The sequence below is a fragment of the Colius striatus genome, chromosome 3 (assembly GCF_028858725.1).
Source record: "Colius striatus isolate bColStr4 chromosome 3, bColStr4.1.hap1, whole genome shotgun sequence".
NCBI classification, from domain to species: Eukaryota; Metazoa; Chordata; class Aves; order Coliiformes; family Coliidae; genus Colius; species Colius striatus.
Genome location: NC_084761.1, coordinates 2526290 through 2546826, shown reverse-complemented (window position 1 = coordinate 2546826; position 20537 = coordinate 2526290). Strand labels below are relative to the sequence as shown.

At 47.7% G+C, this 20537-nt stretch overlaps 1 protein-coding gene across 2 annotated transcripts in view; it reads left to right on the top strand.

Annotated features, from left to right (window-relative positions):
- The first annotated feature begins 6131 nt into the window (after window positions 1-6131).
- SEC14L5 (SEC14 like lipid binding 5) overlaps window positions 6132-20537 on the top strand; it is a 33810-nt gene continuing 19404 nt past the window's right edge. Inside the window, exons 1-3 of one of the 2 annotated variants that reach the window (XM_061992598.1) lie at window positions 6141-6229; window positions 9304-9408; window positions 11226-11301. In XM_061992598.1, the coding sequence (XP_061848582.1) occupies window positions 11239-11301 (63 nt within the window). In that variant the 5' untranslated portion in view covers window positions 6141-6229; window positions 9304-9408; window positions 11226-11238. Of the gene's footprint in view, window positions 6230-9303; window positions 9409-11225; window positions 11302-20537 lie in introns of both variants that reach the window. The other variant, XM_061992599.1, reaches the window with a different exon arrangement.

The window sequence follows — 20537 nt, the reverse complement described above, 5'->3', positions numbered from 1 at the left end:
TCAAAGTGTTTGAATCCTTTCTAGCCCAAAACAAAGGCTTAGGAGTAAAAATCATCACCCTCCCCAGTATCTGCTGTAATCAAGGAGGTGACAGCACTGCTCAAACAACTGGGTGGTGGAACTTCACACTCACATAAACAACCAGGTTTGAGATTTGGGTTGAACTTCATTTCATAGCTCGTGGGAAATGAAATCTTGGGGATGCTTGTCTCAATATAAAGCTAAAGGACTGCTCTTAAAAGGAAATGTGATCCTTTGGACCATTGAGAAGGGATATTCCTAGCAAGGGGATACCTTCAAAAACTATGAGTCTTGGGATAGAGCTTGTTCCTGATGATCTCCCTTTTGATGGGATGATAGTAAATACTGGTATTACTTGTGGGTTTAGCCCTATGGCTTTGTTCTCGTCTCCTGTGTGATATAGACAGGGCAAAGATGACAGCTAAGAGGTGCACAGGGCAAAATCCAGTCTCACCAGTTTGGTCTACTCCATCTCTGGAAAAACATCTCCAGTTCCCTTGGGGTTAGCATGGTGGATACCAATCTGCTCCTAGCAGCATGTCTTCAGAAGCATTTGGCTGGAGGCTGCATCCTAGGGAGATGTCTCCAGCCTCTGCTCAACCACACCAGTACAAAGAGTTTGGGAAGCAGCAGGTTTGGAGCTGTACCATGTCATTATATTTACTCAGCAGCATCTGAGAAACCTCACAGAAAAGAGACAAGTTCTGGGGGAAACATCTGTTTAGGCCAAACTTTAATCCTGTGGAAGTCAACAGGAGTTTTGCAGGAGAATCATGGAGGTTTCTTAAACTGGGAGCATTGAACTCCACCTCTGGGAGTGCTGGAAGAGCACAGCCCAGCCCTGTCCCAGCAGGGATCAGCTACACAACATGTTTGGTGCTGCCTCCATAGTCAAATGAGTCACATTTTAATGTCTCAAGGAAGATTTTGTGTGAAAGTACCACAATGGGTGAGGGTTTGGATGAGACAAACGCTGTGCAGTTGATGCTATCCCATGGCAAAGGGTGTAAACAGCCAGACTGAGTCTGTTGTGTGTCCTGAGCTGTCTGCTAGTGAAAGTGCTGGGAGGATATGAACCTTTTCTAAAGCCCAGACAGTCCTGTGCTCTCAGCTTACTGCCATCCTCAAAGGAAATCCTCAGCCACTGGAGATGCTTGCAGTGAGCAAGGATCAAGCATTGTGTGCTTTCCAAAGCAGCCACACAATTGTTTAGCTTGGAAAAGATCTTTGAGTCCAGCTGTGAACCAGCACTGGCATGTCCAGCACTAAACCATGTCCCTCAGTGCCACATCTGCACAGCTTTGGGATCCCTGCAGGGATGGGGGCTCCATCACTACCCTGTGCAGCCTGGGACAGGGCTTCACAACCCTCTCAGGGAAGAAGTTGTTCCTAATCTTCAACCTAAACCTCCCCTGGTGCAACTTGAGGCTGTTTCCTCTCCTCCTGAGTTGTGACTTGGGAGAAGAGACCAATCCCCACCTGGCCACAAGCTCCTGTCAGGGAGCTGCAGAGAGAGGGGAGGTCTCAACTCAGCCTCCCTCAGCTGCTTCTCATCAAACTTGTTCTCCAGCCCCTTCCCCAGCTCCACTGCCCGTCTCTGGACACACTCCAGCACCTCCATGTCCCTCTCAAGGTAAAGAGCTCAAAAATGAACACAGCTCCTGAGGTGTGGCCTCACCAGAGGCCAGCACAGGGGGACAATCACTTCCACAGCCCTACCATCCACAAGCACGTTTTTAAGCTGATTTCCATTCTTTTCTCTGAATTTATCACGTTCCTTTTGCCTTTGCTTCAAGCCCAGCAAATGTTCAGTTCTCTATTAATAGCCTTGTTACTAACTGCTACCTTTTCAGAGCACTGTTGAAAGCTAAGGCACGACAAGAGTTGTGCTCCTGGAGGTGATGTTGATGTCAGTGACCCAGAATAACAAACCTGTGTGCTGCTTTACTGCCAGGCAAGTGGAATTGGGCAGAACTCAGCAAGTCACAGGGTGACATCTCCCCACAAGAGGCAAGAAGGGAAATGCACCAAGGGGAAGAGCAGCACAGAAAGAGAAGTCACAGAAGATGTCAGTTGAACAGGGTGCATTTTATTCACACAGGAGCTCTTGCAGACAGATGCATTTGGTCACAGTTTGCAGTATTATAGTGTGCTTGTGAGGTTGTGGAGATGTGCTGCTGTCACAACATGCTGGATCTGTCCAGGCAGGTCTCACCACAACTGAATAGAAATGAGGAGAAGGATTAAGGATTGAAATCTTCCCAGGTGGCTGAGATGGAAAATGGTCAGTATTTTATAAGCAGCCAGGGCAAATGCAAACAGTTGCCAGAAGTGGACATCATAGGCTGTGTTCAACACATTGGATGTGTCCAAATTCATATAGATGTATTTAAAGAGCACCAGCATCATCAGCTGCTGACTGAGAAGCTCTGGGGGTGCAATATCATTTTTTCTATGGTCTTATGTTGTATTTTCCTCATGCAAAGCAGGAGTTCACTTCTTAACTCTTGGTGGGGAAGAGGTTGGGAGGCCTTTCCCTAACAAAATAAACCAAAGTTTCTATTTTAACAGCTGCAGAAAAAGGGGAGGCTGGGCAGATAGCCACCTGGGCATTATCTTGAAAGGTGAGTGTAGCAGAGAGCCATTAGCACAGTGTTTATCTGCAGTGGGATGGGAAAGGTAACCAAATCTGCTGTAAATACGCTGCACTGGAGTTCATTAGATCTCCAGTTTCACCTCTGCCAGTGATCTCTGCTCTCTCACTGTGTGACCTTGGGCAGCACATTTCATCCCAGTTTTGCACCAGAAAGAAAAAAAAATGCATCTGGGAGTATCAGCTTCTCTGAGTTTCATGGGGAAGGCAAAGCCTTAGGGACCCGTAGCATATGGGATGCAGCCTTCTGGCACGAAAGGATCTGATGAATGATGAGGTGTGGTGTATTGCTGAGCTGTTTTCCATGAGAAATCCCTCAGTATTTTATCTTTTACTGGCTCTCAGAACAACAGGCCTGTCTCTTGCTTAGCTTTCATGAATCTGATCTAGGTTATGTACTAAAGGGTTTCTCTACAGAGATGACACAAAGCTGAGTAGGGGCATAGATCTGCTTGAGGGTAGGAGGACTCTTCAGAGGGCCCTGGCCAGGCTGGAGCCATGGGCTGAGTGCAGTGGGATGAGGTTTAACAAGGGCAAAGGCTGGAGCCTGCACTTGGGGCTCCCCAAGCCCAGGCAGCTCCAGGCTGGGGCAGAGGGGCTGGAAACTGCCCAGGGGGAAAGGGCCTGGGGGGGTTGGTGCCAGGGGCTGAACAGCAGCCAGCAGCGTGCCCAGGGGGGCAAGAAGCAAAGGGCAGCCTGGCTGGGCTCAGCAGTGGGGTGGCAGCAGGAGCAGGGCAGGGATTGTCCCCTGTGCTGGGCACCTGGGGGTGTTGAGGCTGGAGAAGAGGAGGCTGAGGGCAGCCAGCAGCACTCTCTGACACTCCCTGCCAGGAGGCTGCAGGGAGCTGGGGGTCGGGCTCTGCTCCCCAGGCAGCAATGACAGGACAAGAGGCAATGGGCTGCAGCTGCCCCAGGGGAGGCTGAGGCTGGAGCTGAGGCACAACTGTTTCCCTGAGAGGGGTGTCAGCCCCTGTGCCAGGCTGCCCAGGGAGCTGGGGCAGTGCCCAGCCCTGGAGGGATCCCAAAGGCGTGGAGCTGAGGTGCTGAGGGCTGTGGGTCAGTGCTGGGCTGGGTGAGGTTGGACTCCATGAGCTTAAAGGCCTTTGCCAACTGTAATGATTCTATGCTTCTATGATGTGGAGGTAGCAGAGGTGAAAGCAAGCCCTGAGCACAGCTGTGGAGCAGACTGATGTCTGTTCCCAGCACTGGAGGCTGCAGACTTTCCCCCATCTCCACTCAGTGACATGGGCTGGATGGAAGCCCAGTTCCAGAGAGTGAAAATCCACTTCCACACTACTTTAAATATGGCTCTAAAAACCAGGTGAGCTTTGCTGCTGAATTTTTAAAGAGACTCTTTAATGTTTAAACAGTGCTGCTTTTCTATGGCTTGTTGTGCACGTGTGAAGCAGAGCTGGGAAGCACCTTAGTGTGAGGATGCAGGGAGCATCACACCTTAGTATGATGCTGCCTCACTGTGATCCTCCTCCTGCACAGGGTTGAGTCTCCTACAGCATTGCCACAATCTTCCTTTGCAGCTGCTTCAGAGGTCCACTGCTTTCATAAGAAGGTAAACAGGAATAACAATACCACAGACATTCCCTAGAAGGGTTTTCTTTCCCCACACGTGATGCACCAGCTCATCTGAATGTCTGTTGAGCCCTTCAGATTTCTGCCCACAGATGAGGCATGAAAGTTGGGAGGAAGAGAAAGTTTGCAGTGAAAAGCCCTCAGTAAGGAGGGGAAGTAGAATGGTATCTCAAGACCAGATGTCCTTCCTGGCAGACATTCTCCTTCCTAAATGCAGACTGGCAAGAGTTCCTGGGCTGAGGTGAGAACTTCTTTCAGAGCAGCTCCCATGAGAAATGCTGAGGGCTGAATGCCAGCCCTTGAGGCAAGCACCCAGACCTTGTAGGTTGAAGGATAGCAAGAGACTTCACGGCCCTTGGGAACACCCAGGGAGAGCTGGATCTGTGTCAGGGGAAAAGGTAGCCCAGAGAGGAAAATGCCAAGGTGACCTTTTGGCAGCAGGAGAAAATATATGTCAGAAATTGGGAATTGCAGTCAGGGCTGCTCAGTAGAGGAAAGGATGGGATGTCACTCACCAAAACCACCAAAACCAAAGGGGTTTTGGGTTGCCACTCTTAGGTCATGAAGCAGCAATGAGCTGCTGTGAGTTTTGCAGCAAGAGGATGGAAAGAGTAGTTTGGGTTTCCTTCTGTTTCCTTTGAGGACTTTTAACTGAGAAACACCATTTTTCTCAGGGGTGGGGGGAAGGAGTAAAACGTTGCAATGTGAATGGGAGAAGACAGTATCTCTGGGTAAAGTGAAACACACACTGCAGACCTGGGATAACTTTGTGGCTTTTGATGGCTGGCTGTTTTGCAGAGACCTTTAGGACAAGCTGCCTGCTGTGAGTCCACAGGAATGTTGTGAGGTTTGACAGCTCTGTGGGTTTGTTGCTTACAGAGCAGTGGCAGGCTGGGTCTTCATGGTCAGAGATAAGCAGAAGGTTTTGGGACATAGTGCTGATCAGCAAGAGGAGCACAGCTTCCTGAACTGCCTGCCCAGACAAGGGGATGCTCTGCAGATAGAAGTGATGAGGCAGGAAAAGAAAAAGCAGCAGTAAACTTGAGCGTGGTGTTTTTCAATAGCATCATGCAAAGGGGCAGCTGGTCCTTAGGAGATCTTGAAAGGACGCAACACAACACAGTGATAGGGTTTAAGGACTGAAGTGAGCAGATATGTCTGGTCATGAAGGCCTGTGATAAGCAGGGCTGGGCTTGGGAACCTGTGGCCTCCTCCAGGCTAAAAATTCTTCACTGTGAGAGTGAAAGAGCACTGGAAGAGGCTGCCCAGATGGGCTGTGGAGTGTTTTTCTCTGGAGACATCCCAACCCAGCTGGATGAGTCCCTGTGTGCCCTGCTCTAGGTGCTTCTGCTTAGGCAAGGGGGTTGCACTGGCTGAGCTTTGCAGCTCCCTCCCAGCCCTTGAAACCATGATTTTATTTGGAACAATAAACCTGTTTACAAGTTGCTTCCCTGCTCTATCCCACAACTTAAAGCCAAAACACATCAGCCCATCCCTCAGCTGGCTTCCAAGGCGTCTCGCTCCCAACAGACGAGCAGCACCGGCGCTTTTAAACGCTTTTAACCCTTTCCTTGCCATTCTCCCTCCATTCAAACCAAAGCCCAAACCGTGCTGGCACGTAACACCAAGTGAGGGGAGGGGTTTGGGGGGGTCTGGGTGTGGGAGATCGCCGGGACCGTGGTTTATCAGCCCGTGCGGCTGCCGCTTGGCCACGCCCACAACCGCATATGGCCACGCCCACAACGCGACTGGCCACGCCCCCACCAGCAGCACAACGGACAGCGCTCTGCGGCTCCGCGCATGCGCGCGGGCTCGGGGGCGGGGCCGGGCCGGCGGGGGGGCGGGGCCGGCGCGCGCGGCGGCGGTTGAAGCGGCGCGTGCAGCCGGTGGCGGCCGCGCCTGTGAGGTGACTCTGTGTGTGCGTGGCCGTGTGAGGGATGGGCCCGGCCGGGCTCCGACGTGCCCGCGGTGAGCAGCGAGACGATGGGAGGGATTGCATCCTGCCTTCTCTGTGGGGATGGGGTGGGGGGGGTCTTTCCGTTCTTCTTCTGGCGGCGTGAGGGGGTGTGAGGCTTCTCCTGGGTGCCGGGTGCGAGAGGGAGCTGAGGGCCGCCGCCGCCGTGTGCTCGGGCCCTACCTGCGGTAGAACGGAGGGAAGGTGGGTGGGTGTCAGGGGGATGCCGGGGGAGCCCGTTATCCGTAGGGTTAAGTGAGGCGGAGAGGGGAAATCGTAGATCATAATGGTGCGGGGCTGAGGGTGGGAGGAAGCCGAGGGGCGGGCGAAGGCTGTGTGAGGATCGCTTGAGGTTTCCTTAGATAAACCTCCCAACACGCCGCTTTTCAAGTTCCCCAGTCTCGGGTTGTACTTGGAGGAAGTTGGAGAAGCGTTGGGGGTGGCTGGAGGCTGCCGGTGGTTGGTGTCGGACGAAATGGAACGAGAAACGAGGGGACCCCCCCACCCCATCCCATCTCAGCTCCTTTCTCGTGGCAGCATCAAAAAACTGGCCCTGAAGTGTTTGTAAACTCCAAGGCTGACCCTGGACAATTGCTGTGAAATGTATTGATGTATTTGGGTCAGCTTCTATACCAAAGCCCGTTGGCTTTAGGGCAGGGTTAAACTAAGCATGTGCTGTTCTCCGGGTCGCCCTGGCTTAACTCCATCAAGTAGTTAAAATCGGCTTGTGGGCAGTGAGAAGGGGGTTGTGCTGATGGCCTCGCTTGTCTGGTTGGGCTCATGAGTGTGCCTGGACCTGTGCTCAGGGAAAACGTGGTTGTGAGCTTTACCTGGGGCGAGATGAAACAGTTCTGTGCTTTGTTATGCTGTCAAGGGACCTGATGACTGGCCCTGCTCTTGTTCGGTGTGTTAAGCTGAAGGGTGTCTCTATTCTTCAATTGAACTATCAGCTATAGTGTTGATGGATAAGGTGTTGCTGCGTGGCTTACATGGGAGCAGAAGGTGAGGGATGAGGAGCTTACCTTCAAGAAAGCTGGCAAATAGCAGGGGTTTAGTGTGTCAGTGGTTCTCTGGTGAGAAGATTGACCTTTAAGTATGAGATGAAGATGAGGAAAGGTTCGGCATGAAGCTTTGATACATACATGGGAGGAAGTGCTAGTTGTACAAGGCTTTGAGAGCAGAATGCTGCCTGCTGATCCTCTTTCTCCTTCCCCTTTGAGCTTAGGAGACTTGTTCCTTATTGCATTATAAAGAATGTGTGAATGTTGTTTAAATGCTTATGTTGCTTGTCTTTTAGTCCTCAACAGCACTCCAGGCATCTCTGCAAGGTGTACAGAGTGGTGGCCAGGCTCCACAGCAGCCTGCTAGCTTGTAGCCCTCTGTGCTGCTTTAGCCCCACACCATAGTTGTTTCTCAGGGGGTAAGATGAGATGTCTGCTGAAAGATAGTAGAGGCTTATACTGCCACTGTTCTACTTTGAGACTTCTTTATATCAAACCATGAAAGATCTGCTCTCAAGCCCTTATGTGAAAGAGCTCTAATAAATATCCTCCAGCTTGATGCCATCTTCTTATAACAAGTGTAAAGCATCAGCTACTGTGCAACATCCACCTAAGTGAAAGGCATTTCATGCAGGGGACATGTCATGCATCTTGGTCTCCACCTTACTCTACAGAGTCACCCTTTTTCTATATCAACTCAGCTGAGGGCTGCAGGTGGCTTTCACATGTTGTAACAGTACTTTTTCAGCAGTTCTTTGTCAAAAACCAACAAAAAAATAGCTGCTCGGTTGTTTTCTGCCAGCTGAAAAGAAGCCACCACAGGTGGAAGAACTTAATACAGTCACTTGCTGCTGAGTTTCACCATCCAACAGGCAGCTCTAATGTGAAAAGAGCTGAGTGTGTTCATACTGGCCTGGATGAGAAGGCTTGGTGGTGGGGGCTTTGATTCAGGGCTTTATGTAGGTTTAAAATATCAACTCAATTCCTGATTTCCATCCATCTGGCTGTGTTCTGTCAAGTAAGCCTCCCCTACAAACAGCAGCACAAAAGTTAAGCATATGGAAAATCCCTCAGGTACATAGTGGCTGATTCTAAATGAAATGGAAAGATGCAGCTGATATTGCTGCCTCTCTTCCCTTTGCTCTGTGTCTAGTGACGTGTGTTGAGCCCTCACAGTCTTCAAGCTCAGCTAATATGTAGCTGTGTACACATCACTTCTTGTTAGGAATTTACCTTTGCTTTGAAATGCTACCAAAGTTACAGCAGGGAAATGCATCTGCCATCAGAGGTTCAAAGCCTTCCATTTCATGTCCCCAATTCCATGCCTCCTTCTCCTGGTAAAGAGCCAGCTGGTGTATCTCAAGCTTATGATCATCTCTCTGCCTTCAAGGGTTGGGGTCATGGGGGAATTGCTGTATGGGTTGTAGCAAAAAGAGGTGTGCAGGACAGCTGGACTCCTCAGGGAGCTGTGGGCCGCTGAGTCTCCATGCTGTTGGCACTGCTGTGCCACGGGGTGCTCTGTGAAATGTGGTAGCTGCTGCTTTCTGTGTTCAGGTGTGCAGTAGCTGAAAGGCTTTTAGTATCTCATTGCAATGGTAACAGTGATTATTAGCTAGATATGTTGCTTCAATGCATTGACAGCTCCAGCTCTGATGACTTTTTACAAGCTACAGATCTGCCTCCAGCTGTGAGTTGGGGTTTCCAAGTGATCCAGCTGCAGTTTAGGAAGTCACTGCTCTTCAGCTGAGCTGTGTTTCCTAATATGTGCTTTTTAGTCAGGTGCAGATACAAAGTAGAGCCAGGTAGCCCAGGCTGGAGTGCTCTGAGGGGTGTTTAAGGAGCAGACATACTCTGTAGCTATGTAGTTTCTTTCTGGTTTTCTTTATAAGGTGGTTGAACATGATATGGCTTTATCTCTTTGTCCCTAAAGCCCCATGAGGCTGCATGTCTCTAGGTGCTATGGCCCAGCTGCCCAGTGGTAACATCTGCAAGTGTTAGCTCATTATCAGTGCTAATCACCCGTCTGTATCTGTGTGCACTGAGGAGCTGCCTCTGGATGCCTATTCTGATTGTATTTTTTCTTTCAGGGGTTATAGTTGGAGTCCCTCTTGCTTTGAGAAGCAGAATGACCGTCTCACAGCTCTGTATTGAGGAGAGGGCATAGAAGGTCTGCCACTTCACTTTCCCCCAAGGTATGAAAGGTTTCTAGAGCTGCTGTGGGTTATCAACTGTCTTTTCTTCCACAGCTTCCCATGAGTATAACAATCACTAGGACTTTCTCAAGCTTCCCTCAGCTGGGGAAATATGGGGCAGGAAACCTGTGAAAATCAGGTATTGCCAAGGTGCAACAGACCTGTCCAAGCAGCATGGTTAAGGCTGCTGAACTAGAGCTTGTGCCACCTTATTGTTCTGTTGCTGCTGACTTTGTTTTGGGGATGTTGATGATTCCAGACCGTGTGGCCCATCCTGAGACCTCTTCCCATGGAAGTACCAGACCCTCTCCTACAGAGGGGCAGAGGTTTAGCAGGAGAGGTCAGAACAGGGAGCAAGATCCCAGCTAAATAGGTTTTGAGGAGGCTTCTCTTGCTATATTTGCCCTCAGAAGGGTTCCTGCATGGCCTAGGTATCACTCTTGCATAATCATATTACAGCGTTGCGTTACAAGGTGCCTCGTGCCTCCTGGCTCGGGTATCTGATATGTGAGAGCAGCCTGGCCTTCCTGGCTGTTTGCTTCTTCCTGCTCTGCTCACTTCAGAGTTGGATGCTCTGCTGATGTGTTCTGTCCACAAGTCCTGAATGTTGCTCTTTGGGTACTTTGCAGAGTAACTAATTGTAAGACTTTTCTCCTGCAAACATTCCCTGTTCTCAGGTACTTCTGAAGGTCTTTTTTCCCCTCCCTTTCCCTTGCTTAGATTTTACTACTAATGGCATTTTGCAGCAGTCTTTGGGAGAGAATCTATTGCCATTTGCCTTTGAATTCATGTTTCACCTCCACTTTGGGTTGAAAATGTCAGAGATAAGTTGTCTTAATGCTGTGAGTTGAGCGCTACACTGCATCACGTCGCTGAGGGCTGTGTCTGCTCAGCAGTGGAATTTGAGTGGGGTAGAAACAGCACAGCATCTCAAACCAACCATCCAGTGTGGAGTGTTGCTGATGTTCATAGATGGTATTAATAGCAGTGATCTAAAGGAACTTAAAGGAATTGCAGCCAGCAGCCTAATAACCGTTTGTAATGGTTTCTGTACTATCCTGAGCTGCTGCTTTCTGATGCGTAGTTGAGGGTTAAAACCCTGGCAAGAGAGTCTGAGGGAGGAATCCTGATGAGAACAGTGAGAGGTGGCTGGGAGAAATGAAATGCTGAGAACTGAATTGTTCCCATTGCATGCTGTTATTTCCTTAGTTCAGCTGGAAGCAGTGGGCATCCAGTCAGTGGGATGTGATTGCTAGCTTAGCATCAGGCATGCTCTTTGCTCATGCTGCTCCCTTTCCCTTCCTTTTAGTGGGTTAAAACAACTGAATGCTACCTTGTGCAGAAAAAGCATTGGAAACACCAAGCTATCAGAAGCTGGGGAAGGTTTCAACAAGGGGGATTTTTAATGATTACAAATGTAATGCAGAAAGAGAAGACAGAGGAAAGAATTGCCATTTGAGCTTTGCAAGGCTCCCAAGACAGGCGACTTCTTCAGGGTATAGTTGGTTCTGATTTTATATCTGTTTTCTGCTTTAATTATCATAAGTGTTGGAGCTCTGAGTTGAATTTACTGCAGTAGTGTTGGGAAGCAGCAAGGGACATTACAGTGTGCAGGACATTGGGCTGGGGCTGCTGGGACCTGCCTTTTTCCCTGCCACTGAGTTGTTAAGTGATGCTGTGCAAGATATTCTACCTAATATCTCCTCCTGTCTTTGTAAGAAAGAGTTAAAGCTTCTACTAAGTTCTCTTTGTGCAAATTGCTAGATTGTATTTGAGGGGGAAGGGATCTAAAATGTTCTAATTTCTTTCTATTACAGGTGTGTAGGAAAAATGGTGCAGAAATACCAGTCCCCAGTTCGAGTCTACAAATATCCTTTTGAGCTCGTCATGGCAGTGAGTACCACTCAGCATTTTTCCTTCTCCAGCTGCTAAGGGCTGCAACCTCAGGCCCCTGGGAGGTGGGAGACTGTGGTTTTTGGCTGGCATGCTTTTGTGGCAGCTGTATGGGTACCTTGCAGGAGCAGAGGTTTAAATGTTGTTATCTTTTTGTCCTTTCTTCTGTTTCCCATGAAAAAGAAGAATCAGCATCTCAGTGTTTTGAGGCAGGTTAGTCAGTGGGGGAGGGGGAAACCTCAACCTTCTATAATTACTCTTTCATAAAGAAAAAATGGTGTCATTCAGGTAGGCAGGATCAATTTGTGGCAACACACTGTCTTTGCCTTATCAAATGCCATTCAATTTAGAATCTCCCCAGCCCTGATCCCAGTCACTATTACAGGCTGTTTCTGTTTAGAACTCAATTCTAAGTCTTACCAAGCTTTTGGATTTGGTGAAAAGGGAAACAATTCTTCTGTCTCATTCTTCTCTGTTCACTCTGGGACTGAAATGTTGGGAGATCTCTCTTCACATTTTGTGATATCCACAAGGAGCTTGAGGGCTGCAACTGATGTGATGGTGATGCAGAAAGGTGATGTGACCGTGGTGGCTTCCTCAGGTAGAGTTTAAACACCCTTATGATATGCTGGACTTTGTTACTGCTGTTCAAGGTGCAATATCCTTCTCAAAGGTTTGCTGTTTGCAGTTTGAGTGCAGAACTCAGCATTTTGGATATTTGTCTGAGATGCTTGCTTAGAGACTCTTGCAAAGCTTTCTGTAGTCTGTTGGGCACTTCAGTCTAGGAATCTCTGAGACAGTGTTTGCCACTTTTAGTCTGCTGCTTTCCCTGTTATCTATCTTCCCTGTTGACACCAGTTTTCTTTAGACTGTTAGAGATGCAGAGTGAAGGTGGAAAGCTGTAGGCATTTCAGGTAGCAGATATCATTCCTGTGAATGGAAAGGAGAGCCTCTCATGATACATTGTGTCTCTCTTGACAATGTTGCCTCTTCTAGATTACTGGGAAATAAGTGCCATAAGATGTTTCCTCCAAAGCAGCCTGCAGTCTTCTATTTCAACAGTTAAAACTGGGGGAGAGAGTCTTTGTTTGGTTAAGTGTGGATAATGGACCCAAAGGTAGCAGCAGTTCCTCAGCTGAGAGTGGTTGTCATTCAGTTTGCTCCCTGATCATCAAAATGAATGTGCTTTTTTTGGGGGGGAGACAGTTGGGCTCCATCTCCCTGTCCTCTTTTTGTTTTTTCCAGTCTTATCCAGATTTGTCATGTCTGTGAACAGCTCAGCCAGTAACATGCTGTAGACAACAAACTAACCACAAGCCAGCAGTGTGCCTTTGTGGCCAAGAGGCCAATGGCATTGGAGTGTGTGAAGAAGAGTGTGGGCAGCAGGGGGAGGGAGGTTCTGCTGCCCCTCTGCTCTGCCCTGCTGAGGCCTCAGCTGGAGTCCTGTGGCCAGCTCTGGGCTCCCCAGCTCCAGAGACAGGGAACTGCTGCAGAGAGGCCAGTGCAGGGACACCAAGGTGATGAGGGGATGGAACATGTGTGTGAGGAGGAAAGGCTGCAGCCCTGGGGCTGTTCAGCCTGGAGAGGAGAAGCCTGAGCTCAGGGGCACCTCAGCACCACTCACAAGTTCCTAAAGTGTGAGTGTCAGCAGGATGGGGGGACACTTCTTCTGTAGTGGCCAATGAACACAAAGTTGCACTGGCACAGGAGGAGAAACTGGTTTGGTGCTGAGGTGAGGGAGCCCTGGCCCAGGCTGCCCAGGGAGGGTGTGGAGGCTCCTTCTCAGGAGGTTTCCAACCCCAGCTGGACACATTCCTGTGCCCCCTGAGCCAGGGGAAGCTGCTTGAGCAGGGACTGGGGCTGGAGCAGCTCTGCAGGGCCCTTCCAGCCCCCACCATGCTGAGATTGTGTGAAGTGCCCCAGCTGATCTGAGGCTGATGTCCATGGTCATGAAACTTTTCTAGCCATGTTCTTTGCTCTCTCAGTGCACCTTATATTAGAATAAAACACCAGTACTTGTTATGAAGATACTGGTAGTCTTTGCCCTGTGCATACCTCTCCACATTCCTGTCATCCACATTAGCAGGATAAGCCTAACACCAGATGACTGTCAATAGATTGGCTGCTAATATAGGAGGGCTGCCTCTAGAGAAATCCTTTGTAAGCTTGTTATCAGAATGCCTAAAGGCCAGGGTTTGATTGGTTTATTTTTCAAGTGGTTTAGGTTTATTTGCTTTCATTTTTTCAGTGTACCATGACTTAAAATTCCCTGAATCTTCAGGGCTAGGATTGTAAATGTCATCCTTTAGTTGTTCAGCAAACTCAAATTCCCAGTACCTTAGCACAGTGAATAGTCTTCTTATGAAGATCAAGTCGCTTGTCCAGGGTCACCCAAAGGACTGTGGAGTGGAGTGGGGAGCTGAATATAGACCCCTTAGTCCCACTGTAACATCCTGTGAAAATCATGTTCACAGCAGGATCTGCTTTGTTACAAAGACTGGCATTACAAAGTAGGGTTTCAGTCTGGTGGCAGTCCTTGCAGGCTGAGCTGGATTCAGGCTTTGCTATCACATTGGCTAGGTTCAGCAGGAGTCTCCCATCTGTGTGGAGGCAGTGCAGATTTCTTAGAGCTGTCAGGTGCTTGCTGTCAGTTGCTGGAAGTTTTGCAGGGAGAGTGGGTGTACAGTGAAGCTGGTTTGCTCAGCACATGGCATCACTGTTAATCTGCTTCAACATCAACCTGACAGCAGCTTCCTTGGTACTGAGAACCTGATACTCAGCTGCTTTCATCTTTTCCCCTCAAATCCTTTGTGTGAACCTTTGGGAGTGCTGAGGTCTCAAACTGTGGTTAATGGTGGGGAAGCAGATGGTGTATGTGGCATCCTCAAGACCTCTCCTTATTTTATGGGTCTCTGTGCACCCTGCAGTCTGATACACTTGTGCTTGATTCCCCATCTGTATAATAGGGAGGGCTTTACTTGCTGCTCAGGCTGTGTCACAAGGTGACTTCTCGCTGTTAGGAAAAAGGTCTTTCCCTTAGAACTTTTGAACCCCACTAGAAAACATTACATGTGCATAAAGCTCTGAGAAATGGGGTTGTCATAGCCCAATGAGGCAAACAATTTGTTGCTTCATGGCAGTGTCCAAATACACAGTGTTTTCTGTACCTCTTGTTGAGCCCTGCTGTCAGGAACACCAGTTTATCTTCCTTAGACCTGCACAGGGGTGCATATGTGTGCAGCTCATCCTCTAGACAGCACAGGGCTGTGCTTGACAGATGAGTTGGTGCTTTTACTGTTAATACCTTTGTTATTGTGTGTCTCTGGATAATTGTCTCTGGATTGACACTCAGCTGCTTCCTAATACTTGTGCAGCTTGCATGCTGACATTTGCAGGCAGTAGATTTGTCATACCTTCCAAGTCCTTAGGAGGAGAACCACTTCTTGCTCTCTTTGCCAGTGCAGTGCATCTGAGGAAGTAAAAAGCAACCAGCTTACCAAGTTACTTCTTCAGGAGTCCTGGTTTTTTTCTTGTTACAAGAGTCTTCTCTGCTTAAAAGATCTAAATCCAAGATGATTGTTCCACACCTGTCCAAATCCACAGTCATTTTCACCTGCTTTGTTCCTAATCTGCACTTGCATTAAAAGATCAAAACTGATGTTCAAATTATAAGCAGTACTTGCCATCTTTCTCCCTTCTACTTGAAAAGAACCTTGACATTTGGTATGCTTTGTTATCTTGTGGTTTTCCTTTCCATTTTACTTCTTTTTTGTGTGTGTGTTTTTTAAACAGAGCTGTTTCCTCAGAGGGGTTGTCCATGCCTGTTTGGGTCTGATCTTGTTTTCTCTTCTCTTAGATCAGCTGGTCTGAGATTATGTATGTCTCCTGACTTTCTTTTACAGCCAAGAAATCCCCAAGTATAAACATACATCTTGTTTTCTCTGTGTAGCAGTCGTAGTTTTAAACCTGTAAGTTGTGAGGTGTTTTATTGAGATGTTATAATGAGGGAAAAAATCCAGAAGGAAAGGTAATTGTGCCACACAGCTTGTGAGTGATAACTTCCACCAATTTAAGTTGTTGTGAGCCTTCTCTGATGTATGGAGATGAGAAATTGATTTGGTTGAGCAAGTCTAAAACACATAGTTGTGCAGGAAATGGCTAAGAGAGAGATTGCATATTGCATATTACTTGTTGCCAATGAATTATTAGGTTAGATGAGCTTAGTTTTAGCTTTGGAAGCAGTAGGGGGCTTTTGTTCTCATGCATTTTTAGCCTTTCACACTTGCAGCTGACATCTGTCATTCTCACATATACACACTCTATGGACAGTGCATGCATACATGAAGAGATAATAGTATACACCAAGTTTGCTTAGGATGGTTCCTAAAGCTACAGCTCTGAAATAACCCCCCCCCAGAGACTCTCACATGGTCTTCCATATACTTTTGAGTTGCTGGAATAGAAGTGTAAATGAGAAACATGATGACAGCACTCCTGTCAATTGTTTGAGCCTCTTGATGCATTTACAATGTGCTTCAGGCTCAGCTCTTACTGCTGCTAATAGCAATTTATGGCTTCTGCTGCAAATCTGGGATCTTTCTGCACAGCCTGGTGCCAAGGGAATGGTAAAGGATGCAGATCTTGGAAAGGGGAGTGTTCTGCTTGCAGGTTTTATGCCTTGAACCAAGTCAGACCTTTAGCATGTTACTCTCTGAGGTTCTGTTGTTCCTATGAAATTCAGGCTCTGCAGAGCACGCCACCAGTAAGCTAAAGCCTGAGTTTAGATAAAAGCTAAGGAGCTGTATGTATAAATGGCTCTATCTAACTTGGCATTTAAGCCTACTGCACACAGAGTATCAGCTTTATTTGCAGCCTTTGAGAGGTTTACTACTGCTACCTAAAAATATGTCCTAGCTTGGAAAAGACAGACTAAAGATTGAGTGCTGGGAAGCTTTGCAGTAGCATCAGCTCTCCCTGCATGTACCACTTGTACTCCTTTGCTGGAGACAAAACTGCTCCTGAGCCCCAAGTGTGCATGATGCAAGTCATTGGTTTGTTCTGCTTGACCTCATCTCTTGGTGCTGCCCAGGGCATGTGTTGACACACATAGGGAGCTGCTGAGAGCCTGGTCTCTTGAAAATGCCTGTGTGGCCACAGGCTCTGTGACTCTTCTCATTTTAGTGGCACAGAATGATAAGGATTGGAAGGGATGTCCAGAGATCTAGTCCAGCCCCTTGTTAAAGCAGGTCCACTTAGGTCACACAAGTTTGGTTGATCTAGATCATTTAGTTGATCTAGAGTTCTTTTATTTTCCAAATAAAGTAGGAAATGAATGGTATCTAACTGTGTGTGATTTGGCTGTTGGAGGGTTAAAAACCAAGTGGCAAATTTAGTTCAGATCACAAATGTTGCTTAGAGTCAGAAACTACTTCATGGAGTAAGCACCAGACAGTATTCCTCCTCTCTTGGCATTACCCTCTTGTGCTGTAACACAGGGTTGTAGCCCATCAAAAACAAGCATTCATGGTCCCTGTGTGAGATTTCTCACATGCCTGAGCCTGCTGAAGCAGTCTTGATGCTGCTCGCTGGATCTGGCAGGGATCTTCACTCTTACCCCTGAATAATCCACCAGCAGATTGGTGTTGGTTGTGCTGGGTGTTTGCACTTCTTTGCAGCCACTGAAGGGTTTTGTTCACTTAGAGCAGTTGACGATCTGGCCCACACATCCATGTAAGAGTCAAACATGCAGTATGGCTAAAGTCAAACTGCATCCCTTATTTCAGGATCGTGCCAGCAGTGTTGGAAGGCTTATATATGCAGTGGGATTGAAAGCAGCTCCTTGCTAACTTAGCTGTCAGGTTTAGCTGTGGGAGGTGAAACTCTGAATACTGACATTCAGGTCCTGACAGCTCCAATTGCTTCCTGTACACCTTTCCAAGATGATTTTCATTTGTGCCTCTTCAGCATCACCATGCATTGTGTTAAACTACTTAAAGCTCTAACCTCTTTTATTTAATGACTTCTTGTTGCATTGAGCACATTGAGTGTATAAAGATACTGCAATGATCCTAATATATAGTGCATGCTCTCCTCTCTAGGGCTGTGGTATCTTAAAGGATTCTAGATTTCACTGACTGATGCAGTGATGCTTTTGCCAAAGAACCTCTGAGCATTCTTCTGCTAGGCAGGCACCACAGTGCAGCCCAAACAGCTTACACTACACATTGGTAACAGATCAAATGTGTGTAGTAAGAGAGAAGATGGTGTGTGAAAGCAGTGTCGTGTACAAGCAGACTGATGTCTAGCAAGGATCATGGTAGTTGTGGGTTTGTTTAAAGTGACAAGCTCAGTGCATGTGTTCACAGCCCATCCAGGTCTCAGAGAGGCTGCTGCTGTTTTGCTACAGAAGATGTGCAGATTGGCTGTCGAGGTCAACCACAGTGCAATGTCTTACAGTGCCTACAACACAGATGCACCACTGAATACATTTTGGGGGATTCCTGTATCCTTATTTGTAATTACAGACTGGAATAGCCCAAGCTGGAGCTCCAAGTTGTTGTTATTTTAGTATCATTGCAGGCTGCTTTTAAATAGAGCAGAATCTTAAGTAAAGTATTTGGTGCTGGTTCCTAGCCTCCACTTCCACATGTGAAGTGTGGAAGCAGAAGAGCACTTGCTGCAGGGAGAGTGGGGCTGGAATCCCTCTGAAGTACCAGTGATGGTGCAGCTGACCAGAGCCTGCCAGAGTTGCCCAAGAGATTGGAGTGGAGCTCTAAGTGCAGCATCTGCAGGAGTGCCAGAAAAGAGGTTCCTACAGTGGCCTGCTACCCACTGTGTCCTTGGATAGCTGCAGATGGTGTGGGGTAGAGCTTAGCAACATGTAGCCTGGATGCCCTGTTCTTGAAAGCTCCTTTGGAGCTGCTGTGACCTAGCTAATGGCACAGTTTTCAGACAGTGTGTACTTGAGAGTACCCTGGAGATTGAGGGAGAATCAATGTGCAGGGGGATAATGCTATAAACCAGTTATTCTTTGGTGTTCAATCCATATCACACACAACATGAAACATCCTGATAGTGAGGAAATGGATATTCCCTTACAAAACAGAATCTGCTCTCTGTGGCAGGGTTGTAAGGTCTATAGAACTTGCCTTTTGATTGCAAACAAACCATCTTTGGATGTGGATGGTCTGTCTGCAGCTGTGGTCTGTGCCAGCTGTTTAAAAGGAGACAGCTTCCTTTGTCTCTTTTTGCTGTGTTTTGAAGGTAAGTTTGGTGTGTCAGAAGCTACTGGGTTAACATTGAGTGCACTTACAGAGGATCTGGTGTTGACTCAAGACACGATGCTTCAGTGTGCCTTGATGACTTGAAACCATGCTGTCAAGATACACTATAAATATCCCATCATCTTACTGCTGAGAAGCATTTGGCAACACAAGTCTGAAAGTAATGATCTCTGTGTCAGCTGGGATGATTCTGCACAGCTGTACTCATGTGTTCAGTCCCTGTGCCCTGCCACCACCACCCCCTGGTATTAAGCAGGTTGAGTGAGCAACTGTCAGGCTGAGCAAAGAGATGACATTTCTCTTGAGACTATGGTGTGGGACATTCCCCCTCAAACATTAGCTGAGTGCTGGTTACCACAGCTGCTGGAAGTGGATGGAAGAAGTGCTTATTCAGAGTTGTAGAGAACTGTTGGTAGCAACATCTGCACATCTGGCCTGATCATGAGTCTCTGATAGCTTTGCATTGCCCCTGCTAAGGCTTCATTTGCTGGGTAAGAATGGTTTAGGAGCAGATGGTGTTGGCACTATGTGTGGATGGGAGAGGTTTACAGTAATTCAAAGCTAAGATAGCCCCTGTTTTCTTTAATCACCTTCTCCAACTGCAGCATGGAGGCTTATTTCCTTGAAGGATGAGGCTAGTCTCAAGCTTAATCTGATATAGTGCTGGTAAGCTACAGTCCAGTGTCACTGTGCATGCAGAAGACAAAAAGACCTTTAGCAGGGACTAAAAGGGAAGGAAACACAGACCATCATCAGTTGTTACATCTCAGCCAGCATGGGGGCTTTTTATACTGCTAAGCACAATGACCTGCCCAAGTTTGACCCTGAATTATGGCCAGTATGGTATAAATTCTCCCAGCAGCTTCTGGCAGTGACAGTAAGGCAGCATTTTTGATTGGGAGGTGATTCACTGAGTGGTGGGTGTGGGATGTCACACTTGATTGTTGTACTTTGCTCTTGAAGGTGTTAGTCACCTGAGATGTCTGTTTCCTTGCCTTCCTATTCTGCTGTACTTGTCTCCACACTGGGCTATCTGTCCAGCCAGCTAGGGATGGTTCCTGAAGGTGTTGCTTCCATAGCAATCTGTATTTCCACAGCCAATGTGTTATGCTCTTTGTGACTTGAACTGCTCCACCACCAAGTTTCTTCTTCCTGGTAAGCAGAGGAGAATCCTAGATCAGAATCACTTGAGGGGGACATTGTTTTCTCCTCAGACTGGAGGTCAGGCACGTTGGTAGTATCCTGAGTTAACTTTGTGCAGCTGCAGTGCATGTCCTGCTTTTAGTAGGTCTGCTGTTTCAGTTGGCCCTGTATTGTCATAGGCAGCTGCTGCTCCCTGAATTGTCTCTTTCACCAAAATCTGGAGGAATGAGGCAAGTTGTTGGCTGTAGTCCAGGGAGAGATAACACTGAGTCAATGTTTGCAGCCTGGGTGCTGTGGTCCAGTAGACTTCTCACTGGCAAATCTTTTTCTTTCCAGCAAAAAGAGTGGGGTGATGCTTTTGGGGTTTATTTCTCAGACCCAATGAAGATCCTTCTTCCCTGACTTCAGTGTATTTCTGCACCCCAAATACCTGTCTGACCCCTGCACAGAGATATTGATGTATCATAAGAGCTGCTCAAAAGCTAGTCCAAATGTGCACACTTCTCCCTTAGAAGAGATGAGGGGTCTTACCTTGCTTCTCATCACCTATATTCAAAGGCATGATGGTCTGGACATCTTTAGCTCAAAACCTGAAGTCTCCTCCTCATATCCCATTCATCTGAACACAGATGGACATTTTCTTGCTTTATCCTGACAAACTGCACATGGCTGTCACATGTCCTTGAAGAATCTCATTAATACCAATTTAAACTCCATGTTTCAGCAGGAAAGTTTGAAGTGTCTTAGCTCTTGGTCTTACCCTTGTAATACTGATAGAATATTGACTCCAACAGGACCAAATTCTGTCTA